The following is a 13155-nucleotide window of genomic DNA, read 5'->3' as shown; positions in this document are numbered from 1 at the left end:
GGGGAGAGCGGATATAGTGAATGCAGGGTCCTGAGAGACCGGATATAGTGAATGCAGGGTCCGGGAAGACCAGATATAGTGAATGCAGGGTCTGGGGAGACCGGATATAGTGAATGCAGGGTCCGAGGAGACCGGATATAGTAACTGCAGGGTCCAGGGAGACCAGATATAGTGAATGCAGGGTCCGAGGAGACCGGATATAGTAACTGCAGGGTCCGGGGAGAGCAGATATAGTGAATGCAGGGTCCGGGAAGAGCAGATATAGTGAATGCAGGGTCCGGGGAGACAGGATATAGTGAATGCAGGGTCGGGGGAGACCGGATATAGTGAATGCAGGGTCCGGGGAGACTGGATATAGTGAATGCAGGGTCCGGGGAGACAGGATATAGTGAATGTAGGGTCGGGGGAGACCGGATATAGTGAATGCTGGGTCCGGGGAGACCGGATATAGTGAATGCAGGGTCCGGGGAGACAGGATATAGTGAATGTAGGGTCGGGGGAGACCAGATATAGTGAATGCAGGATCCAGGGAGACCAGATATAGTGAATGCAGGGTCCGGGGAGAGCGGATATAGTGAATGCAGGGTCCAGGAAGAGCGGATATAGTGAATGCAGGGTCCGGGGAGACCAGATATAGTGAATGCAGGGTCTGGGGAAAGCGGATATAGTGAATGCAGGATCCTGGGAGACCAGATATAGTGAATGCAGAGTCCGGGGAGACCATATATAGTGAATGCAGGGTCCGGGGAGACCAGATATAGTGAATGCAGAGTCCGGGGAGACCGGATATAGTGAATGCAGGGTCCGAGGAGACCAGATATAGTGAATGCAGAGTCCGGGGAGACCGGATATAGTGAATGCAGGGTCCGGAGTTTAGGAACATTTTAGGCATCCAAACATAGCAAGGGTGGAAAAAAAGTCTGATCAGCCTAAGCCTGTTCGAATAGTATTGTTGATCCAGAGGAAGCTGAAATTAAAAGCCCAGTGAGGCATCTACCAATTTATCTTCACAATGGGGATAGCAGATTTCCTTTTGACCCCATCAACAGCTTAATTCCCTATATCAATTACTTCACTGATGAATTCTATTAATTGTGGCTGGAAATATCATTTCTACTAAGAAAGGTGTTCAATCCTCATTTACAGTCACTTGCACCGTTGGCCATCAATATTTCCTTTAGCAGGCAATTCCTAAGCCTGTCTGCACTTGTCTCAAGAACAGTATAAGGCATCTAGATGGTTTGCCCAGATCTTTGCTTTTCAGGATCTGATTTATTTTACAGCAGCTAGTCAAAAGCAGAGTTTCGTGGAACCCTAGGGTTCCTCCAGAGGTTGCTCGGGGGTTCCATATTGATCTGCAATGCGATGGTGCCTGCATGGTTCCGGGGCAAACACCTTTTGGCAGAGCCAGCTGCATGATACAAATGATCTTTATTGTCTACAAGGGAGGCGTTCTTCCCACTTGCCACGAGTGGTTTGGTTGTGTCATGGGTTCTTCAAGACCTCCAAAATTATTTCTACGGTTCCTTTGGCGTAAAAAAGGTTTACAAAAGCTGCTTTCCAGGATCCTCTGTATGGGAGTTTGAACTGTTTTGGAGCCCATTCACACTTGTGCGACTTGTCATGCAACTTTAGGGTCCAAAGTCTCATGATAAGTTACACTCCATGTTTCCCAATGAGTACCATCCATATCTGTGGGACTTCAAGTCGCAGTGACTTGAAAGTAGTTCCTGCACTACTTTGGTCCAACTTTCATGCGACTTGAGGGCCATAGACTTCAATGTAAACATTCCAAAGTCGTATGAAAGTTGCACTTGGATGATAAACATTTGACTTTGTAGAGCGCAAACAATTATCCTTGGTCAAAGTCAAAGCTACACTCATCCAAAGTCGCACTGTAAAGTCGTAATGAAAATCACATGATTTTGAAGTCACACAAGTGTGAATGGAGCCTAAAGTGTGTGTCTGAGCAAAAATAAAAAGCCTACACGTTTCTATTTTGCATACGCATTTTCCCATGTTTTTGTCTCTTTAACCACTTGCCTGCCAGGCACTTTTACTCCCTTCCTGCCCAGGCCAATTTTCAGCTTTCAGCGCTGTTGCACTTTGAATGACAATTGCGCGGTTATAAAACACTGTACCCAAATAAAATTTTTATCTTTTTTTTAGACAGACAGAGCTTTCTTTTGGTGGTATTTAATCACCACTGGGGGTTTTATTTTTTGCTAAAAAAATTAAAAAAAAACTGATAATTTTGAAAAATAAAAGTTTTTTCTTAGTTTCTGTTATAAAATTTTGTAAATAAGTAATTTTTCTCCTTCCCTGATGTGCACTAATGAAGCTGCATTGATGGGCACTGATAGGTGGCACTTATGAGGAGGATCTGGTAGGTGGCACTGATGGGCATTGACAGGCATCACTGATGGGTACTGAAAGGCAGCACTCATATATGGCATTGATAGGTGACACTGATGGGCACTGATATGCGGCACTGACTGGCACCGATAGGCTGATTGGAACTGTTAGGCAGCACTGATGAGCACTAATAGGTAGTATTGACTGGCACTGATAGGTAACACTGACTTGCACTGATAGTTGGCACTGAAACGCAGCTCTGATGGGCACTGATAGGCGGCACTTATGAGGAGGCACTGGTAGCTGGCACTGATGGGCATTGCAGGAATCACTTTTGGGCATTGACAGACATCAATGATAGGCACTGAAAGGTAGCACTCATATGGCACTTATGTGCACTGATATGTGGCACTGACTGGCACGATAGGTGGCACTGATTGGAACAGTTAGGCAGCACTGATGGGCACTAATAGGTCGTATTGTCTGGCACTGATAGGCGACACTGACTTGCACTGATAGTTGGCACTGAAAGGCAGCTCTGATGGGCACTGATAGGCAGCACTTATGAGGAGGCACTGATAGCTGGCACTGATGGGCATTGCAAGCATCACTGGTGGGCATTGACAGGCATCAATGATAGGCACTGAAAGGTAGCACTCATATGGCACTTATGGGCACTGATATATGGCACTGACTAGCACCGATAGGTGGCACTATTGGAACTGTTAGGCGGTGCTGATGGGCATTAATAGGTGGCACTAATCGGCATTGATCGGCACTGATAGGTGGCGCTGACTGGCACTGATAGTTGGCACTGAAAGGCAGCTCTGATGGGCACTAATATGCGGCATTGATGTGCACTGATGATCAGTGTAGATGTCCCCTCTGAGGAATGCCTCAGATGTCCTCCCAGAACGAGAGAGCCACCGTCTGCCCATCATTTACTTATATGGCGGGCAGGAGGTGGTTAAAATGCTGTGAGTACAGAAAATTTCCTAATGATCCGCTAGAAATCCACTGAGCTCCTAACATCATGTAGTGAGCAGACAACGCTGCCTCTGCTGTGTTTGAATTGCAAGCGGTGTTGTCACACCTGTCAGAGTTCTCCCCTGCTGGACAGCAGAACACCTCACCTTCTCCTCATCTCCATAACATAAGGGGGAGGGGTTCTGTAGTCAAACCGGGGAGATCTGGGCAGGGCTGACAATACTTTTTTATATTTCAACAAAACCCATAAAATTAGGTCTGCTTCACCACAGGACTTGATGTGACAATGTTGGCAGGTGTGGGACTGAAGACGAATCTGTCATACTGTACAAGCCTGTACACCTACCTATGCAGGTTCTCTTGTCTGTGTGCAGACTGAAGCCGGCTCGGCAGCTGCAGTAATGACCACCTATGTGATTGTGACAGTGGTGGTCGCATGTGTCCTCCTCATCCTCGTTCTTCTTCTCACACTCATTTATATCTGCATGGGGAGACACAGGGAAGTTATACATTTGAGTACATTCAGTATACTATTATTCTTACCAAATAACCAAAAATCATAAGGGAACCTTCTAATCCCCCCACAACCGTGCAACTAAGAGACTACCGTATGATCTCACTTTACTTAAAGTGGAACCTGGCTCTCTACATCAACATGGACTATTTGTAATCCTTACACTGGTAGCATCAGTAACTAGCTAGGGAAGTACAGTATCTCCCAGCAGTGAGTCCACCCCTCACATTTTTGTAAATATTTTATTCTATCTTTTCATGTGAAAACACGGACTTCGCTACACTGTGAGATAATGAGTGTACAGCTTGTATAACATGGAAATTTGCCGTCCCCTCAAAATAACTCAACACACCGCCATTAATGTCTAAACTGCTGCCAACAAAAGTGAGACCACCCCTAAGTGACAAGGTCCAAATTGTCCCAGTTAGCCATTTCCCCTCCCCGGTGTCATGTGACTCGTTAGTGTTACAAGGTCTCAGGTGTGAATGGGGAACAGGTGTGTTAAATTTGGTATTATCGCTCTCACTCTCTCATACTGGTCACTGGAAGTTCAACATGGCACCTCATGGCAAAGAACTCTCTAAGGATCTGAAAAAAAGAATTGTTGCTCTACATAAAGATGGCCTAGGCTATAAGAAGATTGCCAAGACCCTGAAACTGAGCTGCAGCACGGTGGCAAAGACCATACAGCGGTTTAACAGGACAGGTTCCACTCAGAACAGGCCTCGCCATGGCCGACCAAAGAAGTTGAGAGCACATGCTCAGCGTCATATCCAGAGGTTGTCTTTGGGAAATATATGTATGAGTGCTGCCAACATTGCTGCAGAGGTTGAAGGGGTGGGGGGTCAGCCTGTCAGTGCTCAGGCCATACGCCGCACACTGCATCAAATTGGTCTTTATGAAAATTCTTATACGACAGAAAATTTGTAAGGGATGTACTGTGTTTTTATTGTATTTTATGTATTTGTATTGTATTTTTGGACGAAAACTGAACTGATTAAACAAAATTCGTACAATCTGTTATCGTACATGAAAAAATGTTGTGCTTATCCCTTCAAATTATTTTGGGCGAAAGCTGTGTACTGGCGATCAGACTCTCGTACGATTGCTTCATAAGCGGTATTTTTCATACAATTTTTTTTATTGTTGTGTGTACTAGGCTTGTTGTGTGTACTACGCTTTAGTCTTCTTTTCCTCTTTCTGACATTCCCTCTTACTTTTTCTGTATGGCAGGATAGATCCAATCCAGGGGTGGACTGACAACTCATGGGGCCCCCAGGCAACAGGAGATCATGGGGCGCCTACACTCAAACCACACCCAAAAAAGCCTATGAAAAGGTACCAGGGGCATCTCATGGGGCCTCCTACTGACCCCGGGCTGTCAGGCAGTGCCCAAGTTCCCAAATGGTCAGTTTGCCCCTGGTCCAATCTCACAATAACCTCCCTCATGAACCTCCTTGTACCCTAAATCTGGAACCTATTATATATGTACCCATACCTCTGATTAAACTACATTCACCGGTCATTTGTTGGGCACACCTGTTCAATTGCTTGGTAACACAAATTGCTAATCAGCCAATCACATGGCAGCAACTCAATACATTTAGGCAACTAGACATGGTGAAGACGACTTGTTGAAGTTCAAACTGAGCATCAGAATGGGGAAGAAAGATGATTTAAGTGACTTTGAACATGGCATGGTTGTTGGTGCAAGACGGGTTGGTCTGAGTATTTAAAAAACTGCTGATCTACTGGGATTTTCATGTACAACCATCTCTAGGGTTTACAGAGAATGGTCCGAAAAAGAGAAAATATCCAGTGAGCAGCAGTTGTGTTGACAAAAATGCCTTGTTGAGGTCAGAGGAGAATGGGCAGACTGGTTGCTGTGAAATTCAGATGGCAGGGTCAGAATTTGGTGTAAGCAACATGAAAGCATGGATCTATTCTGCCTTGTATCAATGGTTCAGGCTGGTGGTGGGGGATATTTTTTTGACATTAGCAAGGTGGACCTAATAAAGTGGCCTGTGAGTATGTGTATATATATATATATATATATATATTTATGATGATTGAAAATAGTACTGCTGACACCTGACGTAAGCTATAAAACTTGAAATAAAACAATAAAAAAATATAAAAGAGGGTTTGACTCTTTCCAGCTCCAACAAAAACTATAAACAAAGATTTGCTGTGTCTCCACTTTGATATAAATCACAAGAACTGCAAAGACTCTTTCTTTTGTAAGGTGGAGAATTACTTTATCTATAAAGAAAATCTATACTTTGACTGTTCTAACATGACATGGATCTAAACCAGTTGCAATACTTCATTGTTATCTCACCTTCAGCCACATAGAAAGCCTCAAAGCCGATGAATTCCTTCTCGTTTGAGTAGTCGCTTCGAAATGTTAAGGTCATCTTATTGTCCAGGGAGTAGAAGGAGGTGTCTCCGGGGGCTTTTTCTGTGTCTGTAGACTCCCTACCACATAAATGTGCCACGTCCTTCCCCTGAGAAGTGAGCTGTGAGGATATACAGTAGTTAGTGTTGGTTTTGTGTGACATAAAACTATTCAATTTTATATATAAAATGTAAAACATTTTGATTTTTCATAAGATAGCTCCATATGATCTCTGTGATGATCAGCCAATGTTAACCTCCCTAGCGGTCTGATTATGTCCGTATTTCTGTGCTCAAAGCGGTACATTTTTTTGCATGGAAATATGTTGTTTTTTTTTATTGTAGGCCTGTAATTCTTAGGAATAACTCACTTAAATCTGTCCGAACAAGAGTCTAGTAAACATCCCGGGTATGATAAAACAAATAAAATAAATAATCATAAAAAATAATAATATAATAATACATTTTGAAATATAGCGCCAAGTTCGCACATCACTGAGCAAAGTCGCAAAATCGTTTTCAGTGTCTGATGAGGAATTTCCCCCACGAATCATTATCACTCAATTCTGCAAGTAGTTCTAAGTTACTATCGCTGTTTTCTAGCTGATCTAAACCCGCTTTTAACCTAAAGTGACATTTTTTGACGCCATGGACGTTTCTCAGTTTCCAGGCAGAAAGAACAGTAAAAATGCAGGCAGGGCGCCGGACAAAGCACTAGGGACAAAATGTATGTAAAATGGTTTGATACAGTAATGTAATACTATCAGATTTTGAGTGAATGTCAAATTTTTACATTTTTTAGTTTCCCGCCGGTTCCGTCCCCCGTACATCCCGACGCTCGCAGGGAACGGAACCAAATTCTGGCATCGGCCGGAGGATATGGCCGGGGACGGTGCAGGGGGGACATCGCGGGAGCGCAGGACAAGGTAAGTGCTGGCAATATTTTTATTCAAAATAGATCTTGCAACCAGCATACAATTTTATACAAAAGTAAAAAAATACACAAAATAAATAACAAGCCATCATGCTGGTAATAAACAAAATAGAAACTGGATACCTCTCCAGGGCACAATGCAGTAAGTAACAGAAACACAAAAAACTGGTCTTTATGTATAAAGGCATATCATTTTAAACCCTATAAAGGGCGGCCTACTTGCAAAAAAAAAAACTGGCCTACTATTTTAAAAGGAAAAACAATATACTAAGGCGTTAACAGCCTTGTAAATTACTCAAATCTTCACGCCCTTACGGCACAAATTAACCCCCTTTCAGGGGAAATCAAGGTAAGCGCTGGAGGGATCCCTGAACAACGCTGCAAGGTATTCCCGAGCAGGGGCAGACTGACAAGTCATGGGGCCCCCGGGCAATAGGGGATCATCGGGCCCCTGTGTCCTTGCCCAAACTCAAAAAAAGCCTATGAAAAAGGTACCAGGGGCATCTCTTGGGGCCCCCTACTGACTCCGGGCCCTCGGGCAGTGCCGAGTTTCCATATGGTCAGTCCGCCCCTGCTTCTGGGACACATCACAAAGCACATGCGCATTAGGAAACCGGCTGTTCCCTTACCCAAAATGCACCTGGACCCGAAGCTTCTGGGACACATCACAGGCCCTCAAAGACTGCGGGACCAATCACAAACATGTGCAGTAGGAAACTGGCTGTTCCCTTACCCAAGATGCACCTGGACCCGAAGCTTCTGGGCAGGGGCAGACTGACAACTCATGGGGCCCCCGGGCGATAGGGGATCATGGGGCCCCTGTGTCCTTGCCCAAACTCCAAAAAAGCCTATGAAAAAGGTACCAGGGGCATCTCATGGTGCCCCCTACTGACCCCGGGCCCTCGGGCAGTGCCCGAGTTTCCATATGGTCAGTCCACCCCTGTTCCCAAGTGTAGCTCGGGGTTACCGCTTCTGTTACTGAAAGTTAACCCCGAGCTACACTCTAGAATACCGCCAGGGGGGTTAAAGGAAGCCTTTCAGAGGAGAAATGAATGGGCTGTTATTGTTGACTTTCTTCCTTGGTCCTTGGTTTTAAAACTTTCTGAGTTGATGACCCTGAACAAGCATGTGAAGTCAGCTTGGGCAGAATTTGAAACACCGTGTGCAGCCGGCTATATAGGCTAGATTTTTGTTTATATGGAAATATCTAGAAAATTGTTCATCAGAACATTCTTTCTTGCCATCACTGAGCTAATTTTGTTTGAAAGCCCTTATAATTTATCCCAGACCTGCTATTTGAATGGGATCCCAGATGTATTAAACAGGTTACTTTTGTGTCTGGCAGATGCGTATTACAATATGTACATTTTTTCTGTATGAAAATCACTTTCATTTGTAGCCAGGTGCTTGGCTAGAGACATAGATCCATTTAGGATTCAGTGCTGCAGTGCTCTCTGTGCTCCCAATGGACGCTGAATGGTTTAATACTACCCTCCACTAGGGGGAGCTGACAAGCAGAAGGAGCTCAAAAAACCTGATGGTTGGCAGCACAGTATCATTGGAGATGAATGTCAGGAAAGAAACTTTACTATGATAGTCAATGGATTACAGAACTACAGTTCCTAATGCAAAGAGATAGAGCTGTATTTTCAGAGGCTGCATACCGAAGGATTTGTTGTTTAGCTGGAGGAGACTGAGATGTGCACATCAACCTACTACAAACCTGTGGCCATGTGCTGGGAACCGGAGTCTTCCAGGCAGATCTAAAAGTCAGCTGATATCTGAACAGCAGGACCCCTTGTGCTGTGACGCTGGGACTGCTAAGAGGACACTCCTGCCATTAACCTGTTGCTGCTAGCAGAGAGCACAGAGGGACTGGCCATCTAACTAGCAGCATTATTTACTGCATTCAGACTTTACTGGGACTGTATTTATGTGCACCACCATAAAGACTGGGCCTCAATGCTAGCCAGCTGAAGAACTAGTGGTAAAGACTTCTCAGGTAGCTGCTTCACAAGAGCTTTGACTATTGTCCATAGTAAGAGGTACCTCTATAGGGAGTCTTAAATGTCATCACTGCCACTCATACCATAGAGTGTACTTTAAAGTGGATAAAGACTACAATTTACAGAGGAGTTATTGCAGTATAGATTACCATTGCTGGTAATGTTTTCTAAAGCCATTACTTATTGCTTTTGTTTGTGGATTACCAGGTTTACTCTAATTTAGCTACATAGAATTCCATCAGATGCTGCTATAGATACTTAATCATTTATGTGTCTACTGCTATTTACTGCGACCTGAGATATTTTGGGTTCATTTGCCACTGACCAGTTTAATGTTTTCTTTTTGATACAAAACCTCAGTGCGGGGCATCTATATTTGTGTTCCCAGTAGCAGTGCAGCATCCAGTTGCTTAACCTGGTGTGTCACATGCAAGAAAAATATATTTGAAATATATTTTAAAAATATATTCTTAATATCAAAATATTAAAAATACAAATATACATTTTTGGAATGCATTTACAAATACATGTAAAAATATATGTTAAAAGAACTTATTTATGTCAAATCTGAAGAATAGATTTAAAAAATATATATTTTTAAAAATATCTATTTTTTAAATATATTCTTCAGATCTTTTTTAACATAAGATCTGAAGAATATATTTTAAAAAATGGATATTTTTAAAAATATATTTTTTAAAAATATATTCTTCAGATCTTTATTAACATAAGATCTGAAGAATATATTTTAAAAAATAGATATTTTTAAAAATATATTTTTTAAAAATATATTCTTCAGATTTATTTTGAGATATAAAAAAGTCATTTTAACATATATTTTTACATGTATTTGTAAATGCATTCCAAAAATGTAGATTTGTATTTTTAAAGACACACAGTATACTTGAAATGTATTTTGAAAAATATTTTTCATAAATTTTTTAATAAAAATGCATTTCAACATGCAGTATATATTTATTTTCTATTTTGAAATACCGTATTTTTCGCTCCATAAGACGCACTTTTTTCCCCCAAAAAAAGGGGGGAAAATGACAGTGCGTCTTATGGAGCGAATATGGAGCGGCCGGTCCGGTATTTCCACCGCCGCCGTGTCAGAATACCGGGTCGCCGCTCAGCTCTGCAGCGGGACCTTATGGAGATGACTGCTGACCTTTGGGGAGGTGGGGAGCGGGTACCTGAATTTAACAGGTACCCGCTCTTACTTCCGCGGAGTTGTTCTTTGTCCTTACCTGTTCCTCTATCCAGCGGCGCGCTGTCTTCCCGGCTTCTGTAGTGTGGGCGCTGGGCATGACAGCCGGGAGCCAAGTGCGCATGCGCAAGAAGCGGTGCTTTTTGTGAATGGTAAGGCGGTACCTGGGACACATGACAGATCCCAGAAGCCGCCGCACCAATCACAAAGCGCAAGTGCTTCTCGCTCATGCACACTGGGCACCCGGCTGTCATGCCGAGCGCCGACACTACAGAAGCCGGGAAGACAGCGCGCGGCTGGATAGAGGAACAGGTAAGGTCAAAGAAGAACTCCGCGGAAGTAAGAGCTCCCCCCCCCTCCCCAAAAGTCAGCAGTCATCTCCTGTACTGTCCGCAGTCTCTGGTCATCCCTGTGCTGTCCGCAGTCTCTGGTCATCCCTGTGCTGTCCGCAGTCTCTGGTCATCCCTGTGCTCTCCGGCCAGCTTTGACCCCCAGAATCTCCTCATCTGGACTTTCAAAAAAATTCCAGCATACATACCATACATCCAACAGAATGAACATATCTTTAAGAAGCACAACTGATCTTTTCTCTAAAGATAAACTTAATTTTTATTACAACTGGAACATGGCTTTCATTCCACATATCTTCCACTGATGGTTTGACTACCATGGATAATAGATTCATTTATTCTTGTCTAGTAAATGTAACACCTAGTCAACTCTACTAATGCGTATACCGTCCTCCTGCAAGCTGACAATTACTCTTACAAGCCAATTAGTTATAATTTGTCTAGCATTTCCTTAATGCACATCCCATTATTGACTTTATTATCAAACATAATTATCTCCTAGATTGTAAGCTCCCAGGATCAGGGCCCTCCTATCCCTTTTGTATTGAACTGTATTGTTGCTGTATTGTCTCCCGTTATATTGTAAAGTGCTGAGCAAACTGTTGGCGCTATATAAATCCTCTATAATAATAATAATAATATATATATATAAATCCTGTATAATAATAATAATTTTTTTTTTTACATTGATGAAGGAGATGTATACATCAAAAGTAATTATATTTCATCCTCACCATCCAGATAGGCATTGGAAAGCTACAGGGACTACGGTGACAACATTTACAGGGGGTAGACATACTTCGCCATATATCAGTATTATTTATAACAGATTTAAACTGATTTATTTTGTATTTTGGAGCTGTTCAAAAAAAAGTAAACTCAAGCTTTTGGATACTTTTGTAATGGTGGGGAAAAAAATGGAAAGCAGGTCCACCTACAATACTGCCTCTCTGGCACTGCTCCCCAGACAAGGTTCAGCAGTGATCATCGGGTCAGAATAAGGATCCATGGCACGCAGCAGGGACACAGGTATCCGCCGCTCTCAGAGGTGTCACATACCGAAGGGTGACAGAGAGATGAGCTCATCAGTTTTCTGCTTCTCTTTCACTGCCTAGTTAGAGGCTGCTGGTGGGAAGACCTGTAGGACGTAGGGCAGCACAGTGGCTAAATGGTTAGCACTTCCACCTGGAAATACTAGGGTCATTGGTTCAAATCCCACCTGCCAGGAGTTTGCATTTTCTCCCTGTGCCTGCGTGGGTTTCCTTCGGGTACTCCAGTTTCCTCCCACCCTCCAAAGACATTCTGGTGGGTTAATTGATTACTGTCTAAATTGGCCCTAGTATGTGTATGTATGAATGGAAGTTAGGGACCTTAGATTGTACGCCCCTTGAGGGTTAGGGACTGATGTGAATGTAATATTATTATACAGGATTTATATAGCGTCAACAGTTTGCGCAGCACTTTACAATATAAGGGAGACAGTACAATTACAATACATTTCAGTACAGAAGGAATAGGAGGGCCCGGCTCATGGAGCTTACAATCTAAAGGAAGGGGGAGGTGATATAAAAGGTGATAGCTGCAGGGGATGATCTGGAGGAGGTGATTCAAGTACAGTTCTTAGGTGGAGGTGGGGTAGGCTTCCCGGAATAAGTGAGTTTTCAAAGATCGCCTAAAGGCAGACAAGGTGGGGGCTGACCGGACATACTGTGGTAGCGAGCTCCAGGGGATGGGAGAGATTCTGGAGAAGTCCTGGAGGCGAGCGTGGGAGGAGGTGATGAGGGAGCTAGAGAGAAAGATATCTTGGGAGGAGCGGGGCGGGCGATTTGGGCGGTATCTGTGGATGAGGTTGGTGATGTAGCTGGGGGCAGAGTTGTGGATGGCTATGTAAGCTGTGATTAGTATTTAGAAATTTATACATTGGGTTAGTGGAAGCCAATGAAGGGATTGGCAGAGAGGGGCAGCAGTTGCTGATTGGTTGGTAAGGTGTATGAGTCTAGCAGCAGCATTCATAATAGACTGAAGGGGGGATAATCTGTGTAACAGTAGACCAGTGAGGAGGGAGTTGCAGTAATCAAGGCGGGATACAGTGAAGAAAATAAGTATTTGATCTCCTGCTGATTTTGAATGTTTGCCCACTCACAAAGAAATGATCGGTCTATAAATCGAATGTTCGGTGTATTGTAACACTGAGAGACAGAATAGCAACACAAAATTCAAAAGAAATGCATGTCTAACAAATGATGCACTGATTTGCATGTTCATGAGGGCAATAAGTATTTTATCCCCTATCATTCACCAAGATTTCTGGCTACCAGGTGTCTTTCATACAGGTAACAAGCTGAGATTAGAAGCAGTCTCTTAAAGGGAGTGCTGCTAATCTCATTTTATTACCTGTACAA

The 13155-nt window shown here is 43.3% G+C and overlaps 1 protein-coding gene across 2 annotated transcripts in view; it reads right to left on the bottom strand.

Moving 5' to 3' along the window:
* The window catches only part of LOC149440619 (mannan-binding lectin serine protease 2-like), a 77324-nt gene that overhangs the window by 50779 nt on the left and 13390 nt on the right, over positions 1–13155 (bottom strand). For both annotated transcript variants that reach the window (XM_089658413.1, XM_089658412.1), the window contains exons 3-4: positions 6198–6375; positions 3689–3823 (exon numbers count right to left, since the gene is read on the bottom strand). In XM_089658413.1, coding sequence (XP_089514539.1) covers positions 3689–3823; positions 6198–6375 — 313 coding nt within the window. The remainder of the gene's footprint in view (positions 1–3688; positions 3824–6197; positions 6376–13155) is intronic.

The sequence above is a fragment of the Staurois parvus genome, unplaced genomic scaffold (genome assembly GCF_062004578.1).
Source record: "Staurois parvus isolate SC_StPar_1 unplaced genomic scaffold, SC_StPar_1.0 ptg001066l, whole genome shotgun sequence".
NCBI lineage: Eukaryota > Metazoa > Chordata > Amphibia > Anura > Ranidae > Staurois > Staurois parvus.
The sequence above is the reverse complement of the archived record's forward strand: the minus strand, read 5'-3'. Positions and strand labels throughout refer to the sequence as shown.